The following is a 20,332-nucleotide window of genomic DNA, read 5'->3' on the forward strand; positions in this document are numbered from 1 at the left end:
ATAGTTAATGCTTGTTCAGTATTCACATAAGAGCTTTTCCACAGTTAAACTTTATCACATGTACTCATATAAACATGCCTGAGTATATCCCAGTCCATGGAAATAGAAGCCCAAACACCAGTATATTACTGAAAAAGAAACACATTTCAGAAAGAATAAAAAAAAAAAAAATATTCTTTGAAGATGAGTTATGGTAACTACAATACTACAGAGGGCTTTAATTAGTCGCGCTGTGTCGGTTTAAATGTATTTAACACCTGGCTGTTAAAAAGACTAAATTGATTAATTGTTTTTAAAGCAGTCATTTTATTGAGTCCCCCTAGTGTGTGCTCCTTTCTTTGCAGAGATTAGACATTGATATAGATTTACAGCTTCAACCCAGGGGACATCCTGTCCATCCATGAGCAAAAAGTCTTTAAGAAACAGAATATATGAAGAAGGGGGAAAAAAAAGCCTGTGTGCGACAATGCATATCAAGCAGCCAATTTGTCTCATTGTGGATGCCTCATTGCATGATTTCTTCTTCTTTTATGTACAGCTCCTGCAGCAAGCCACCTCTTCTAGTAACCTGGGTGCATTTAGCGGTATTCAGCAAATGGCTGGTAAGTGAAGAAAAAAGCATTTAATTTTAGCCAATTATGCTCTATTTTCTCTGGCTCTTAAGTTCTTTTGCACTAATGATGTTCTGTTAAAAAGGGACACCCCTCTGTTAAATTCTCAATTGAAACACTTGCTCTCTTAGAAATGGAAAATTGAACCAACTGCTCTGAGGTTGAACAAGTAGTTTATCCTGCATTAGTCACCCGCCATTTGTCCTAAGCAACCAATTGTAAAAGGCAGGAGAGCTTTTAGTCCCTGCAGCTGCATCATATTCTAATAATGGTGACGACAAAACAACCGCAGGACCTCAGTTTAACTTCTATGGAGATTGCAATGTCCTGGCAACCAATTCAGTGACAACGCAGGCATTTTACAGAAAGCAGTGAACGCTGGGAAGGAAAATGTTCTGACCTTCTTTGGCAAAAACTAAAATTACAGGCATTGAGTCGATACAGGATTAAAATACTTTTAAAACCTTGCAAAATGGACTAGTTGCGCAGGAAGCACAGACAACAAAATTACACAATAAACACATTTATTTTCTTTCCTTATTTAAACCCCAAAATATGAATTATTATCAAAAAATCAAAGCTATATTTGAAAGGCTGCGAGTTGAAGAATTTCTCTGTAATGAGCTCTGCCTGTAGTTGCTGATGTGTAGTGATTAGTAAAAGGTCATTCCCACTGTGTGACCTTCCATGCTGATATTTTAACTTAACATGGAGCTGCAGCAGGCAGGACGTGCGGTAAATCAGAGCTTGGATGCCCATTATGCCTGCCGTGAGAAGCCGCAAGAAAGCTTTCTCTTTGTTTGATGCAAAAGCAAAACAATTTGGAGCATTAATGTGGCTGTATTTTATTTTAATCATAACCCCCACTGCATCAATAAATATGTAATCTGCACAAACAAGGACAAAATGTCCTTTTTTTATTCTGAAGTCAGACTGGCAGTGTTCTGCCTGCTTAATATTGCAAAATAGGTCTAGCCCTTTATGTGTGTGTCACGCTCCTTTACCCTGGCTATGCAGGCATTTTTTATACATACTTTTCTATCATGTTTTACACTCTGGATAGTAATTTACTTCCCATTCTGCTAAATAATTACTGTTAAAAAACTGGTGAATTGTTAATGCGAGTTTGAAATAACTTGATACGTGACTGTCCGAGCCCTGGTAGAAAAAGAAGGTAAGTTGTTGACTTGAGAACAGTTATGTTGTAGTCATTAAAAACATTTATACTGTACTGTATATGAAATTCATGTATTACAGATACACTATGCAGCCATGTTAATAAACAGCACAAATCAGTGTTACAGGGAAATTAAAATCCGTTGTTCTATTAAGGGGTGAGAGGTAATCTGCTGTTGTGTGAGCCTGTCTTGTCTTCTGACACAGTTGGAGGGAGCAAGTGGGAGAATTGGAGAGAGCTCAAACCAGTCCCACTGTTCTCACTAATATGGATAAGGTCCGAAAACCTAAACTTTTCAGAACTTGTTGAATTGCTCCCGATCACAGTTCAGAATAAGGGGACTGTGATATTAAGTGCTGCTTTGCTGAACGGTGACATCTCCAGCTTTCGGCTGTTAAACCATCCCAGTACTTAAGATGGCCTCATTGTTTCTGCATGCTTTCAGGTTTTCACAATAGTCCTCTTAGACTCAACTGTCCTGTCTAATAACAGTAACTCAAGAAACTGAGAATTGAATATAGCACAAACTACTTTCCACGTAGATTATAACACCTGTATGTTAGACTCTGAAATATGTTGGTATCACACATTTATTATTTGTTAAGTATGTCATGACAACAGATATGGTGTAAGGAAGAGAGAGAGAACTGTATAGATCCATGATCAGTCCCACTGGAATATGATTGGACATGAGTATTTTATTATTATTATTATTATTATTATTATTATTATTAATATTACTACTACCAGTTATTTATACAGCGCACACATATTCCACAGCCCTTTACATAAAATATTTAGTCATTCACATCAGTCCCTGCCCCAGTGGAGCTTACAATCTATGTTCCCTATCACATGTACATGCAGACACTTTCATGCTAGGTTTCATTTTGTTGGGAGCCAATTAACCTACCAGTATATTTTTGGATTGTGGGAGGAAACTGAAGCACCCGGAGGAAACCCATGCAAGCACAGGTAGAATATACAAACTCCACACAGTTAGGGCCATGGTGGGACTCGAACTCCTGTGAGGCAGTAATACCAACCATTACACCATACGTACTGACCTTATGAGGTGCTACTGTGAAGAGCCTGCTGATGCGGTGTAAGAAGGGCAGAGAAAGAGATCTGAGTGGATCATGCATAAGTATATCTGTTGCAATGTCTACAAATTTTAAAGTGATGTCAGCATCTGCAGCTGTTAACTTGTTCTATCTACTTACACTGTACATGGAGATACAGTACTAAGTTTAATACTTGCATATTGCCTGATTTTAAGTATGCTCTTTTACATAATTCTGCCCTTTCTATTTATACTGTGCAAGACGGAGAAAGTACAAACCAGTCTTCATACTGTAATGACATAAGACTTTGGGGTGTATTCATGAAGCAGTGAAAAGAGTGGAGAAGTCAGCCTGTGGAGAAGTTGCCCATGGCAACCAATCACCTTCTCCATACAATTGTATAGTACGCAAATTTTAAATGTTACTTCAATGCTGATTGGTTGCCATGGGCAACTTCTCCACTGGCTCACTTCTCCACACTTTTCACTGCTTCGTGAATAGACCCCAGTGTTACTAAACATCCACTGAGCATGTCCTATGTAAGAAGTACAGTAGGTGCAAGGATATACAGTGTGCAGACCATCTAACTGACTGAGTGTATCAGATGTTTGCAGAAACATTTGCTCTGACTGCATATAAATAATAGGAAAAACTTGGACAGCAGTTACAGCTCAGGCACAAGTGGTGTAGATGGGAATAATGTGGAATATAGTACAAGCTTGAGCAAAGCTGTTCTGGACTGGATGGCCAGTGAATGGCCACTTTGTATTATTAATGTCTTTCAAAACAACCAAAAAGAGGTGCTGAAGCATTGATGGAATTAGAAGCATGCACTGCAACTGGCAATTGAGGTCTTACATTTTTAAGCTCAGGTATGATAGAGAGGATCAGGGGAGATGTAACATTTGAGCTGCTGTTTTGGTTCTTGTTGTGCTTTGGAGAGAACAGATCCGAAGGTGAACAACAGAGCTATATGTGTCGGGACCCTCTACATAGCCTTTATGTTGGCCATGCAGTACCTAGGAATGTGTCTAAACTCATTGTGGCTGTCAGTAATCCCACTCATTAGGCAAATGTTTGTGGTCCAGTTGCATGGGATTTGTGTTTACCCAAATGTATTTTTGGAATATGACTTACATTTAAGTTATAACAATATTTATATGCAATAGGCATGCAATATACATTCAACAAAGTTTTTTTTATGTAACGGAAAGGCGGATACTTGACATTTTTCAATCTTCATTCAAATAAACTGGTATATTATCTCACTTACATTGTTCACACTCTAAAATACAATGTATATCTTATCTTCAAGTATATCATATATCATGTTAAGTTAGAATAGAATAGTATAATGCAGGCAAGATCTTCCTAGTATTTCCTGTAATGACAAGATGTCTATTGTATAAGAAATTAATAAATTCACATTTAAATTTGTTTATTCATGAACATCAGTAATTCAAACATCAGTATCAAAACTCAATATAAATAAGTGCTTTTGTATATACATTTAATGCTTGCAAAACAACTAATATATAGTTATTCAGTATAAGAGGTTGGTTCTTTAAATGTGCATGACTGTTTTCTAATGGGAGCTTCCTGTTGGTGGCAAGAGTTTATCACTTGAGGGTTTCTCATCTGTGCGTTTTATTGTTTTCTAGATTCTAACTTCAGTTCCAATAAGACTTTCAATATTTTTACTGGTACAAGTCTTTCCCCACAGATATTCTGTGATCAGTTGGTACAGCAACTCATTATTGCACTGGCATCTTTGAGTAATCTAAACCCGCTGCCTGACAATATAAACTGGCCTGGAGATGTAAAGATCACAGAATTATTTTCTCATCTTAACACCTGCTGGCTGTTGATATTTTTTTCTTATTTTTTATATTTACTTTTAATCTATTATATAAGTAAAGACAGACCGTAAGACCTGAGAATGTACTGTAGAAAGCATGTAACCATTTTCCTTGACCAATGAGATACTTAACACTAGTGTAAAGTCAGATAATATATATTTTTGTTTTTTTCTTTTTAACTATATACATAGAGACACATATATAAAACATAAGGCACAAACTAAAATAAATGAAATATACTGTATAATAAACTACTTTGTCATAAAACAATAAGAATTTAGGAGTCAACAAATACAGATAGTATCAGATAGAAAAAAAAACACACACAACTGTGACATAATATGAGACCATGGTTTGGATTTAGAGAATAAATTATATTTTGGAGAAAGCAGCAGTAATAGACAATGACGGACTTTGGGCAAACTCTTTTAAGATATTATTGACAACACTGTCATAAATAGTGTTCTATATTTTGTGGCTTTTATGTTCAATGTTAATGTTTATTTTAGCCTACAACATATAATTGAGTGAATTAAAACAGTGGCTTTCATTACCTAAAGTAATTTTATAAAATGATTCTCTTTATTACTTTCTTAATGAACAGTCACTTGAGCTGTCATTAGCCTTTAGAATAATGTCTTCCACTGTACAAACTCTAGCTCAAAGTGTAAAACATCTAATTTATTTGTTAAGATTGCGTTAATAAAATCCAATCAAGTGAAGAGAAAATTGCACTCACTTTATCAAAAGAAAAACTCAATTTCAAATGTATTCTATTAGGTGCACACATACTGGTCATTATACGCTAGTCGATTTGACCGTAATTCCCACTGCTGTCAACAGTTTTTAACAGGAGAAAAAAAGTAGCATCTGCTTTCTCCTCATATAGAATAAGGCTCTGTGCAGTGTTAGCTTGATGTTTTATTTAACACCTGTTGTGCTGTTTGCTTCAGCTTTACAGCTGGGAGCTGTGATAAAGCACAAGTAGTATACTGTATGTATGTCTGACTTGCAGGTGAACATAGGTTAACAATACATACATAACTTCTGTCACTATGGCATCTTCTGTACATTATTCTTACAGCTGTTAACATTTGTATTGCCTATGTCAAACCACTGAGTTAGGGGTCTGTGATTACTAGATAAGAGCAAAATGTTCCAAACTGTAACATATTCTGCATTTGACTGCAGATCTTGTGTGTTTTTTTGCTGGCAGACTTTTACCGTAAGTGTTTCCATTCTTTCCCGAACCACACAAAACAGCAGAATAAACTGTCCATCTTAATCCCATCACTGTTAATAGACTACAAATTCTTATAAATGTGATTTTGCCACCTCCATTCCTGAAAGTTTATATTTTTTATATATTTTTTTTTTGCTTAATGTTTACAACAGGGTTTCTAACTGGATACCTAGGAGCACGATGACACTTTAAAAGGTTTCTTAATGTGCTTATTAGCTTCTCTGACAAACTCCATAGGTCTTTAGGTCTTATGGCGTGACATTATTATACTGTATGATGCTGGGAGCACACAAATGTAACATACAGTATACTTTCTAAATACGTTTCTAAATACTTGGACTGCAATGGTTGACATCACTGTTTTTTTTTTTTACAAGCTAATGATATATACTATTCCAATGGATGACAACATTATTCATTTCAGGGACACTGCAGAAGGGGGTCCTGTCATGTGGTCAACATATTTCACCTGTACACAGCATCAACTAAAATGAGACCAGGGCTTCAGAATGAATTATCCATGCAGGCAGAACAGTAGATTAGCTTATGGCTGGCCAATCAAGCTCATGATTAGATATCACCATCCAATCATGGATTCATTTGATTGTGTGAATGCACTGTGCTCACATACTGTATGTCAAGATTACTGAGAATACAGAGGTAGTTGCTCTGGTTGAAGGGTGAAACATAGAAACATAGAATTTGACAGCAGATAAGAACCACTTGTCCCATTTTGTCTGCCCATGTACATGCACACACTTACACACTAGGGTTATTTTTTGTTGTTGTTGGGAGCCAATTAACATAGGAGTGTATTTTTGGATTGTGGGAGGAAACCAGTGTACCCGGAGGAAACGGACGCCAGCACGGGAAAAATGTACAAACGCCAAACAGTTAGAGCTGTGTTGGGAATGGAACACTAGCGGTGGAATGTATTGGCATCGAGGTTGCTGGAGGTGTGGGATGCCGGGTGAAGTCGGACTTTTTTTTTTTACGATGCGGTGATTTAAGAGGCAAAACCATGCCTCGCAAACGAATGATACTTTTTTAAAAAAAAACTATCTGAGTTCGGCAGGCAGTCCCGCACCTCCTGCAAATTAGGATACCAATACATCCCGCTGATGATCTCTGTTGTGAGTGCTAACCATTACACCATCCGCACTGTCCACTTTTCTTGCAAATATCCTATATGCTTAATTTACAATAAAGAAATAACTCTAATGGTACTTGCGTTTTAATTGTGATGACATTGTCCCTAAAAATAATATTTATATTTGTCTAGTAATCTGGATAAATTTAAACAATCCATCTACATGGTAGACTCAAAAGTTTAAATTAAAATATATTCTTAATAAAGTAATGTATTGCAGTGTGTACTGAAGTAGATCATTCAATTTATAATTAAACAATCTGGCTTTCATTATGTACTGTATATTAGACATACATATATTATGTATTTGTACAATCAATGCTTGTTTACTGCTATATTACTATTTGGGAAAGACCATGTAAATGTCATGTTTTCAAAACTTGTATTGTGTACACATGTACCTACTGAATTAAAGATGGTATGTCAGTCATATAAACATGCCTTCAACAGACAAAACACTTCACACTTACACTTTTTCAAGAATCTACTTATATTGCATATTTTAAATACAAAAATAAAAAATGCATGCTTTACTCATAACTAAAATCTATAACTGTAAAAAATAGTTTCAAATGATTACATCTGCAAGTATGTAGAAATAATACTGTGTGTGTGTGTGTGTGTGTGTGTGTGTGTGTGTGTGTGTGTGTGTGTGTGTGTGTGTGTGTATCTATATATATGTATGTGTGTATGGGTATATCTATATATATATATATATATATATAGAACAAAAATGAGGCGGCACTCAGAGATTTATTGAAAAGCAAACAGGTGTGTATTCAAATCATCACATCACATCAACGTTTCGGGGAACAAATCCCCTTCATCAGGATGAACAAACAGTGCAGAAAGTGAAATATATAGACAAACTCACCCAAGGAGACTTCCCACTGCACATCACCGCAGTCCCAGCATCCCTGGCTCCGCCTCCCTCACTTCCGGGTATGTCACTTCCTGCGGAAGTGACAAAACGGGTCCCTGGCTGGTAACCACGGTGATGCTGTAAACAAAACAGAGGATCATCAATGGGACCAATAATCAGCACTCCGTGACAGACATTTCCAAGACATTATGTCTTATTCTATATTATAATTCATCAAAAAAGCTTATTTAGAGTAAGACCCACTCTGGGGATAGAAAGTGCATCTAGTGCTTTTGTGCTTTTCTATCCCCAGAGTGGGTCAACTCTAAATAAGCTTTTTTGATAAATTATAATATAGAATAAGACATAATGTCTTGGAAATGTCTGTCACGGAGTGCTGATTATTGGTCCCATTGATGATCCTCTGTTTTGTTTACAGCATCACCGTGGTTACCAGCCAGGGACCCGTTTTGTCACTTCCGCAGGAAGTGACATACCCGGAAGTGAGGGAGGCGGAGCCAGGGATGCTGGGACTGCGGTGATGTGCAGTGGGAAGTCTCCTTGGGTGAGTTTGTCTATATATTTCACTTTCTGCACTGTTTGTTCATCCTGATGAAGGGGATTTGTTCCCCGAAACATTGATGTGATGTGATGATTTGAATACACACCTGTTTGCTTTTCAACAAATCTCTGAGTGCCGCCTCATTTTTGATCTACATATGGGGGTTGCCAAACCCAGATGGAGGGCACCAGAGTAAGCAAGCCCTAGGGGGCATCCAGAGTGCCGGCGTTACGCTGTATGGATAGATAGATAGATAGATAGATAGATAGATAGATAGATAGATAGATAGATAGATAGATAGATAGATAGATATTTGATTGAAAGACAGCTATTAGATCATTAGCTATACTATAGATATGTAACAGATAAATATGTAGTAGATATATATAATGTATGAAATAAACACATGACTCCCCAGGAAGTAAAAATAATGCAGTCTGCTAATGCCTATTTATCATTGTATATGGAAAAAAGAATAATTGTCAATTTGATAATTATTTTCCGGTTTGACTGAGCACGTCTGTAAAGGGCAGCCTGTAACATGGAGAAATGCACATATCGTACTTGTAAACAGATCCTTATTTTCATAGAGCTGCATCTGTGACTGTACAGACTCACTCCAAAATTTTTCTGTGAATGTGCTAATAGGTCTTGTGAGAATGTTTTTATAACCACCCATCTGTCACTTTTTAACAGGCCTGATTGGCAAGCACTCCTAACAACTGACATCTGTTTGAGCTTATTGATATGCAGATTTATGATAATGGCTATGAACAATAAGATAAAAAATACCTAAGGTAAATGTTACATTTCTGCCATACCAACCCTAAAGAAAGAAACTAATACATATTAAGAAATTAATCAATCGCCTTGTTTAAACTGATCTTGAATAAAGTTTTTTAAAAAACGACAAGAAATTCAGGTACAGTATACCAACATTTAAACAAAACCAACAGCATATATGTAATATCTATTAAAACAGCACAGTTAGTGTTCTTTATTTGCACAATATCAATTCTGATAATAATCAGACACCTGCACATGGTCAATGCGGATCTGCATTCTCCATGATATGTAAAGTATATTTATACATAAGCAAGGTACTTGTAATGCAGACACATTCTGCTTTTGCGTACGTACATATGATTTTTACACACTTACTAGATCACCAGTAATTACAGAATATTGTAAATCCTTTATTAAAACACACAGTAAACACATTGGGGTACATTTACTAAGGTGTGAGGATTTTTTTAGAACTAGTGATGTTGCTCATAGCAACCAATCAGATATACTTAACATTTATCTAGCTGCTTCTAGAAGATAATAGAATCTGATTGGTTGCTATGGGCAACATCACTAGTTCTAAAAAAAAAAAACACCCACCTTAGTAAATTTACCCCATTGAGATCATTTTATTAAAACGTGTTGCAGATGCAGCTTTTTAGAATAAAATTGTAATGGTGTTGTTGGCATTCATTAGCTTTAGTAAAGTGGCTATATGAACATATGAGCCTATACCAAACCTTAGGAGCCAATGTACATATTAGGAATAGTATAAAAGGTCCATGCACTGATGGTATGTTACGTGCATAAAACGTAAGAATGGAAAGCAGTTGCTGGATATAGAGTAAATGTAGAATAGACGTTGTAATATTTATATTACAATAAACACTTTATAAATGAGTTTAGATGCATAAAATCCTCAGCAGTAAATATATGATGAACAAGGCAACAAGCAAGAGCAAATATCATATGCTGGTAAAGATGCAGCATTGCGGCATTACAAGTAAGATATAATGTAATGTGGTGTTTGGTTTTCTTCTAAACTATTATTAACATTTCACATTTTTAGACGAGAAAATAAAACGTAGATTTAAGTGAAAAGGTATGTGGAAAAAAATCGACAAAGAAGCAAGGAGTGTTATCTTGGCTAAAGTATAGAAAGCATTATAGAGTAATAATGCAGCAGAATTTAAGAAACTGTATGTGAGACAAAAAGCCTCATTTAAAATAAGCTGAATGGCCATGGCAGAGTGTAATGCCTCTTAGGAGGTGCTGTGACTCTAGTTATTAAGGTGTGGTTAGAGTCTGCCAATTGCTGTGTATAGAAGCATTCACCTAGGAGCAACTATTTGTATTGACCAATGGGAGAAGGTGGACATAGCACGGAGCAGACGCATTATTGTGCCTAATTTTCAAGAGCAGTGCATAAACATTATTTTGTTTTGCTGCGCAAGATCATTAAAATAGGTTATTTGCAAGGAAAGGGCACATTTGGGTTTTTGTTAGGTGTCCCTTGCTATGCACTGCCATTTCTATCCTGCACACACACTTGCATTTTGTATCAGATATGAGTTGGTGGAGTTCAGATCTAATAATATACCTTAATATGATGCATAATGCGCTTGCCAGGTGCACTTCAGATAAGAGGGATATTTTGCCCATTGTAATGAAAAAAAAAAAGTCTTGAAACACAAAATGTAATATAGTCGTGATGATGAACTATCATGATCATTGGAAGTGAATGAGGCTAAACACAGCAGTGGAGAAAAATTCAAGCGCTTTATTGAATGATATGGTTGGGTGCACGGTGGTACAGTAAAAGGTTGAACTGTTTTGAAGTGCACCAGTTTGGATTTTTTCACCTATCTGCAAACTTAGGCACACTTCAACTTTGCAGCGGAACTCCTAAGAACAAAGATTAGATGTTCACCTTCATTTTGGAATATACGCACTAAAGGAATGCACCACTATTTCCTCCACATATGCCTGGATATATAGGCACCGTTGTCTGGTGTATAGTTTGAAGTAGTTATATATGGAGAAAACCAGTGCCGGATTAAACCTTGTGGAGGCCCCTGGGCAGTCAAAATCGCAGGGCCCCCTTGCAAATTATCTTCTAATATATTTTTAATATTACCGTCAGTCTATGATCTGGAAACTGTAATGGTTATATAATGTCTATGGTTTATGTACTTTAAGTTGTTAATGGGTACATTACATTAATACAGTATTTTCTCTATACAGTCTTTAATGTAAAGCTTCCATTTCTTTGAATTGATTCATTTTTTCTATTTTTTGGAACCAATTTAAGAAAGCTTGATTGTCATTTTCTTTCAAGATCAAATCCGTATTATTTTGATCCTTTGTCGCGGGGCCCTAAAATAGGTTGGTGCCTACTCTGCTTATTTGGTAAACCAGCACTGAAGATAACAGTACTGTTTGAATAGTCTCTATTAATGAAAACTTTTGTAGGGTACACTCAGTGTTACAAAGAGTGATGTCAATCGTTTATCAAAGCCATTAATACCCAATTATTATTAGAACAGGTATGTATTGCAGTTGCATTTTGCTTGTATGTTGCAACCAGATGAAAATAATGGGTGGCTATTGAATAAAGGTGTCTGTTTATTACTACTTCTTCAGCCTCTGAGTGCCGCCTTCTATACCTATTTACTCATGGACCATTGATGTTCCAAGTAAGGAAAGCAACGGAGCAAGTTTGACTTTATTTATTTCTCGATTGAGTGAGTGCCTTGGCTTTTGTCTTATGTAATCAATATATTCCCACCAGAAACCCCCCATTTTACTTCTGCCACTGGAGAGTATGCAGAGTAAGATGCTGTGTCACATGCACACATGTCCTTCCTCTAGCCATGACCCGTGAACATACTTCTTCTACCAGCAGAGAGCCAATAATGCATGGCATGTCTGGTAAGCATGCCGGGGGTGTAGAATCAGGTTTTTTAATGTTTTCTAGATTTTAATTTTCATGCCTATCCCTTGTTGTAGAAAAGACATATATTACAAATATAACTTTGAATTCAAATTGAAATGCGTCTGCATAAGATCAAGATGTAGATACTGCTGTAGAAACGTTTATTTATGAAAGGGCAAAACGTCTATGTGCAGAGATTGTATACTAGTCAGCTTAGTGCCTTTATAGGTGCCCACCCATGTCCCAATTTCCAGAACTGCCCCTGGAAAATCAATCTGCACCTACACTTGCAGAAATGACAGTACATCGGGCAGAGCACAAAGTAGAAAGAGTTCAATATCCATGCACAGTACATTCACCCTCCTTCTTTATCTCCTAAAACACTGTTTAGTTTAACTCTCATTTATAGTTTTATTTTCATTTAAATATACTTTTTCCACAAAAAGAAATATCTTTTTTTCTTGTAAGGGCATAAATAGACCATATTCTGCACAATGCACCCTTAATACACCCATCTCCTCCTATCAGGAGATTCTACGTTTTACAATCTCAGATACTACCCTCCAAAGGATTACCAATACAGATGGTGCAGTAGTGCAGATATAAGTGCAAATGGATAGGCACTGCAGGATGTGAACATTTTGTACATTGTAGAGAAAGTTTTACATTGAAGTTTCATTACATGGCCAGATTTACACTGCAGGAACCTATAATTGTGTCATTTCTGACGTGATATATGTTTATAAATACAAATGCAAGATACTGTATATAAAGGAGTGTGGCCAGCCCGCGAAAGGGTCATAATTAGCAGTCAATAAGTTATAGTCTGCCTCATGCAAAGTGCAGTATATGGAATATTTCTGAAATATACAGGGCAGTGATCATGGTAAACCGTTAGATAAATGTTCTCGTTTACATTTGTTTCTGATGTGGGCACAATCTAAGTACTCTGCTCTGCAGAGCATTGGAGCAAGTCTGGAAGTCTACAAGGAGCAGACGAAGCACATTGTATGGCCCAGACATACTCTACATTGTGCAATATGGGTTCACTACGGCTGGCCGGCGGTCGGGCTCCCGGCGACCAGCATCCCGGCGCCGGGAGCCCGACCGCCGGCTTACCGACAGCTTGGCGAGCGCAAATGAGCCCCTTGCGCGCCACACTATTTTATTCTCCCTCTATGGGGGTCGTGGACCCCCACGAGGGAAAATAATTGTCGGTATTCCGGCTGTCGGGCTCCCGGCGCCGGTATACTGAGCGCCGGGAGCCCGACCGCCGGCAAACAGAAGACCACCCGTGCAATATAACACTATCTGTGGGCTATTGCAGTGTTTCACAAAGTCTAAGGCTCCTCTAACAGTACATGTTTTACAGATTGCCTAGCAGGTGCATGAGTGTATTCATTACTGGCTGACACTGTTTAAAAGATGGAGTGTTATAGAATCAGCACTGGAAACAACATTTTTTTATAATGATATGATTGACCAACCTTATTAGAACTAGTTATAATAGGTTTCACAAGTCACCACATACTGCATATAACTGGTTGGTGGTGCACTGAAGTTAGGTACTGAATACTGGGCCTAATTCTGAGTTGATCGCAGCAGCAAATTTGTTAGCAATTGGGCAAAACCATGTGCACTGCAGGGGGGACAAATATAACATGTGCAGAGAGAGTTAGATTTGGGTGGGGTGTATTCAAACTGAAATCTAAATTGCAGTGTAAAAATAAAGCAGCCAGTATTTACGCTGCACAGAAACGAAATAACCCACCCAAATCTAACTCTCTCTGTACATGTTATATCTGCCCCCCCCCCTGCAGTGCACATGGGGGGTCATTCCGAGTTGTTCGCACGCAAGCTGCTTTTAGCAGCTTTACACACGCTAAGCCGCCGCCTACTGGGAGTGAATCTTAGCTTCTTAAAATTGCGAACGAAAGATTCTAAATTGCGACCACACACCTCTTAGCAGTTTCTGAGTAGCTCCAGACTTACTCGGCATCTGCGATCAGTTCAGTGCTTGTCGTTCCTGGTTTGACGTCACAAACACACCCAGCGTTCGCCCAGACACTCCTCTGTTTCTCCAGCCACTCCCGCGTTTTTCCCAGAAACGGTAGCGTTTTTTCGCACACACCCATAAAACGGCCTGTTTCCGCCCAGAAACACCCACTTCCTGTCAATCACTCTCCGATCACCAGAACGAAGAAAAAACCTTGTAATGCCGTGAGTAAAATTCCTAACTGCATAGCAAATTTACTTGGCGCAGTCGCACTGTGGACATTGCGCATGCGCATTAGCGACTAATCGCTCCGTTGCGAGAAAAAAATACCGAGCGAACAACTCGGAATGACCCCCATGGTTTTGCCCAATTGCTAACAAACTTGCTGCTGTGATCAACTCAGAATTACCCCCACTGTGTATACAAGTGTGAAGGACCGTAAGAATTGGTCCCACATTAGATAAACTCCTTTTTGGTGTACTCTTTTGTGTAATAGAAATATTTTTGTCTTAATAAAACTACTTTTAATCATATGCTATTTAAAAAGTTTACTACAAGGCTGCAAAGAACACAAAATGTCATGCTATATCCATTTGCTATGTGATCCACAATTAAGGGATAGTCCCTTAATCAATAATTGACAATATCAAATTTTAACAATTCAATCAAGTTTATAAGCACATAAATGGGGGCTAATCCCTTACTAGACAATTGGCTCTCAGCGAGATATCATATTCATAATTAGATATAAATGTCTTAATTAACATATGTATTAAGACATCCATTAAGGGGATGCAATTATGTGAACGCCGGTCACAATACCGATGCTGGGATCCCGAATCCTCATTATCTCACCAGTCGGCATGCCGACCAACAGGGGACTATTCCCACTTGTGGGTGTCCACAACACCCATAGAGTGGGAAAAGAACCTGTGGTGAGTGTAGTGAGCCACCAAGCCTGCTGCATGGCAAGCGCTGGTCACACAAACCCAACCCTTACTGTCCTAATGTATGGCAATAACTGACAACTGTGAGCCCAGGTGGATACCAGTGTATGGTGTCACAGAATTTATCTGTCAATCAAATGGGATATCTTATTATATATGCTCAATAAAAAAAATGTACATAAGTTGTGAAGAAGATATTCTATCATTTACAACTTGGTACTGGATAGTGGCCACACTGTTTGATTACTTTCCACCTGCTATACCGCTGTCTAACTCTATTAACTACAATCAATTATATTGTTAATATCTGTGTTTGCTTTAAAACTGTATTGTTATAATATTTAACCTATTATTCTTCAGGGCTATCTTAATGCATATGTTCATTAACACAGTTCCGTCTAATTTTGAATGAGATATCTCACCACTGAGAGGCAGTGTTTCTCAAACTGGGTGCCATGGCAAGCCGAGGTGCCTCAGACCATTTGCAGGGTTGTGCTGAGTTAGTGGTCCAGAACCAATTCAAATTACTGTAGTTATGGTCACTGTACTAGTCCAAACTACTGCTTGTGGCTTCCAATGAGTGCCGGCTCCAGAGTTGGGGCTACAGTGCAGTCCAAAATTAAGATATGGGTGCCACATAAACTACCAGCGAGTCTTAGTTGGTGATGTTTGTCAGCGTTTGGGGTGGCAGTTGGTGTGGCTTCCCTGTTTGAATTTTGGACTGTGCTACAGCCCCACCTCTGCAGCCGTAGCTTCCAATCATAAATATGTGGACAAACAGAAGAGAATCCTGTCCCTCACCACATAACTGAACCCAAGGTTGACAATATAAACACAATTTACTCCATTTAACATATTTTCTGAATTTCTCCATAAGAAACATTGGGCCTAGGGGTGCTGTGAAAAAAAATCTGATACTCTAGGGCTCTGTGATTCAGAAATGTTTGGGAACCACTGTAATAAAGGATTATCTCTCAATTATGTGCTAATAAACAACTTTACTGAATTGTTTATTATATAGCAATTCTATATTGGCAATTATTGAATAGAGAGCTATCCATTAACTGTGCATTACATAGCAAATTCACATTGCATGAAACCTTGTACTATATGTGTCCTTTAAGTAAACTTTTTAAATAGCATAAAAGTTGAGTTTTATTAAGAAAAAAAGAAATTATGTTACAAAAAAAGAATGCTCTAAAAAGGAGTTTACGTTTGTGGGACCAATTCATATACTGTTTAAAAGATTTACAGGTGTTAATTAACTCAGTTGTGATACTGAGAATGTAAGTACGAGGTCCCTCAAGACTAAAGGGACCCATACATCAGCAATTAAGTGGCCGTTCTGTGACTGACTGGCTCGGGGGATTGACGAAATCCAGTATGTTGGACAAATTCAATTCATGATCAGGGATTTTTAACATGTAGTATTCTGCCGATCCCCATCAAAATCGCTGATCATCAGAGTACGACCACCAGTGAGCCAGATTAGTATCTGTTAGATGTATGGTATGCATAAGAAGTAGATGTACTAAAGCAAAGAAATTCTTATAAAATATGTACAGCTGTGTCCTCAAACACTGTGGTTTCAGTCATGCAATAAACGGGTTCGGTATGTTATCCTGGTTGTCGGGATGCTGACAGTCACATGACCAACACTGGCAGCCCAACATTGAAGATCCCATGATGGGGTAAGTATTTTTACACCCACACTCCCTCCCCTAACCCACTGGGGGTGACAGCTAGGGCCAACCCTCAGAAGGTGGTGGCTAGGGCTAACCCTGTAGGGGTAGCATCTGGGGATAACCCCCCTAGTGCCTAAACCTAATCCCCCTAGTGCTTAACCCTTACCCCCGAGCTCTAACCCTAACAGTGTCCCTGACACTTACTTTGGGATTGTTGGCTGTCGGTCTTGTCTTCGGTCTCCTGAGTGGGGTCTGGATTCCGGCACCAGTCACATGGCCCCTGGTATCCCATCCATCGGGATGCTGTATGCATCCCCAATAAACACCCCCTGTCAGCATGTCAGGTCCCAGGCAACTTTGCTGCACCAAGCATGTTTCTTGCTCAAAGTGTGCATCTTATTCACATAAACAAAACAACTGAAAGTGACAAAGCTAATTTAAAGATTACACTACAATTTGATGTGCAACATTTGGACATTTGTGTGTAACTGAGTCTGAATCTGCATATGAAATGCTGCAATGGAACAAACGCTACATGTGCTCATGTCAAGTTCCACTGTGCTTCACCTGCAACTATGTACGTGTTTAAAACTAGTTCTTGAAGTGTAGGGCATTTCTTTCTGCTACAGTATGTCCAAAACAGTCTCCCTATGTAAACCTTGATCATCATTTATTAAACAACAAAAAGTAAGTGGATTTTCCACATACTTACTTATATCTTTAACATGCAATTATATTAACATTTAGATTAGAGAACATTTAAATGTTTGTACCAGTTTGAGTGAAGGCAAGTTCAGTTAGTTACGCAACAATGTTAAAATTCTAAAATATCAAAAAGTTAAGAGTTGATATATAGAAGTATAAGACTAGCTACACACTAGAACGATTTTTTTGTTCATATCAGCAGAAAGGACAATTTTTCTGCCAATGAAAGGTCCCAAAATTGGCACTGCATGTCAAATAGTTTTTTGTTTTGTTGAAACCTGATGATTTTCTGCTGAATTTGTACAAGGAGGATGACTTGGTCATGAAAAAGCATAGGAAATGTGAGCAGGTTATTGAGAATGCCCACACACTGCAGAATATTGGGATTTTTTGGACAATATCTTGTGGAAAATCTAAATAATCTGATAATCAAAACCAAGCTTTTATGGACATTTTTGGGGCTTTTTTTGGTGTTTGCCCAAAATCATCATGCCTACAAACAGGTTGATCACTGGATTATTGGCAATTTGCCCTATAATTGCTTATTGTGTACATAGCTATAGTGTGTATCTAATTATGTTGTACAATATAATGCACAAATAGGATATATGGATATTTAATCTACTGCCCATTCTAATCAAAAGACATATTCTGTCTATAATAAAGAACTAAGGCATGTTTGTAATTTCACTACAAACCCAAAATTTCATCATTAATATAGGATTTTTGTGTAAATAAACCACTATGTAGATCATTTCTCAAAACTAAAAGCATGCAAACCTTCCATTCAGACTTTACATTTGTCAACTGTAAGCAGACAAATGATATGTAGCAACTGAAATTATTATGTATAAACCACTTACTTCAGGTATACTATTTGATTTTAATAATGGACAGCCATCAATATACTGTAAATATCCATTTGCTAGTCTTCATTTTCTTCTAAATTATTTTACATTGAAGATATTCTTGAGTGAGAATGTATTCATTAAACTTTGGAAATAAATGACCATGCCCAAGATCATCATGTACATTAGAAACAGGAACAATTTTATCCAGATTAGGGATTCTTTCATATTCCTCCCTTTTATGTGTTTAGGTCAAGAATTTTAGCCTATTTCAGAATGGCTTCTGTTGTTTTTGTATTTATTTTTGAATATAAATTATTATTTTTTTCTAGCATGTGTTACAGAGGAACTGATGACATGGCAGATACTTCCTAGTTACTGAAATATACATTAGACTCCCTTTAACTGAGCATTACCATTTCCATTAGACTTGTCTATTTTCAGATATCATCACAGTGCATGAAGCAGGAAGCCTGTTCACAAAGCAAGTGAATTATTTTGTGACATTGTCCCTGAAGGTTTCTTTTGTCTCCTACACAGGCATGAATGCTTTGCAATTACAGAATTTGGCTACTTTAGCAGCTGCAGCAGCCGCAGCCCAAACCTCAGCTACCACCAATGCAAATCCTCTCTCCACAACGACTAGCGCACTGGGAGCGCTAACAAGCCCGGGTGAGACGTGTTTTCTGTCTGTCACACAGAGCATTCTTCCTGGATGTTCAAAGAAAACATTTGTGTCTCCAATTGCATTATTTTTCCATTGCTAAATATTATTCAGAGAGCATGTTTTGTGGGGCTTTTAAACTCCATATATCTCACCACTTCCATCGTAGTTGTCTTTATTTCCCCATTGTTCTGATTCATTTTGAGTTTCCTTTGGTGGGCTGGCTGCACATGCAATATAAATTGTTTCCCTTCTACTTTACGTATAATCATTCAACTATTTTGGCATACAGGTATAGCAGAAGAATGTTGATAGAATACTTTTTTTTAGGGTTTTTAATATTTTAAAAAGAATAAGTATAATTGTACAGCAAAAATATGCCTTTGAAAATTGTGAATGGGAAAAAACTCTCTTTGCAATAAATTTCGCAAAAACTGCAGGACAAAAAAATCAATATAAAACACAAATACTTAAAATCATAATGATTTATTCAACATAAAAAGAGCAGGTATGGGGCAGAGAGAGAAAGAGAAAGAAAGAAGCGCATTAAGAGAAGTAGATTAAAGAGATCACTACAGTACCTCTACATAAAAGTTCCTGGAGAAGAACAAGATTGCACTGTTTATGTAGGATTAGCCTATTTCGTCAATGCCTTATAAAAAAAAATTGTGTTTGTCCCAAGGCATCCACTATGTAACAATCATTGACTTGGTCCTATATGGACTAAATCAATAAAGTACCAAGAGTTTGGGCAAATTATATTTCTTCCAAAAATCGATATGGAAGCAAGTAAACCTTTACTAAGAAAAAATCAAGAGAAATGTTGAACATTTTGATTGGGCGTTAAGCCAAGAGAAAATAATTGAGTTCTGTAGTGATATTGACTCCAAATATTTATGAACTTCCTAGCCGTCACCTGCCAGTAAGAGGTCACAATTATGCAAGACCTCCATAGATTGTAAAAGTAATCATTGCCCCACACCCATGGAAGCGACATGGGTCTGAAGGGTGATGATGGGAAGTGGTCAAATACCAGTGAAAAAACATATTGATAGCCCTTCCTATGTGAATTATGATTGAATTCTGAAAAGCAAACTTCAAAATCAAATCCCAATTTTCTTCAGTTAATTCTGTATGAGAATCATTGTCTTCCATTCGTTTCTAAGAACATGACCTAGTAGATGCATATACCTGTAATACATATACTATAAATGTAATAGAGTCCTATTAGAGGAAGA

The 20,332-nt window shown here is 37.5% G+C and overlaps 1 protein-coding gene across 32 annotated transcripts in view; it reads left to right on the forward strand.

Annotated features, from left to right (window-relative positions):
* The window catches only part of CELF2 (CUGBP Elav-like family member 2), a 633,688-nt gene that overhangs the window by 534,255 nt on the left and 79,101 nt on the right, over positions 1-20,332 (forward strand). For 27 of the 32 annotated variants that reach the window (XM_063926831.1, XM_063926832.1, XM_063926834.1 and 24 more), the window contains 2 exons: positions 539-602; positions 18,971-19,102. In XM_063926831.1, coding sequence (XP_063782901.1) covers positions 539-602; positions 18,971-19,102 — 196 coding nt within the window. The remainder of the gene's footprint in view (positions 1-538; positions 603-18,970; positions 19,103-20,332) is intronic. The other 5 variants (XM_063926854.1, XM_063926858.1, XM_063926859.1 and 2 more) reach the window with 1 other exon arrangement.

This window comes from Pseudophryne corroboree, chromosome 6 (assembly GCF_028390025.1).
Source record: "Pseudophryne corroboree isolate aPseCor3 chromosome 6, aPseCor3.hap2, whole genome shotgun sequence".
In the NCBI taxonomy this organism is placed as follows: Eukaryota; Metazoa; Chordata; class Amphibia; order Anura; family Myobatrachidae; genus Pseudophryne; species Pseudophryne corroboree.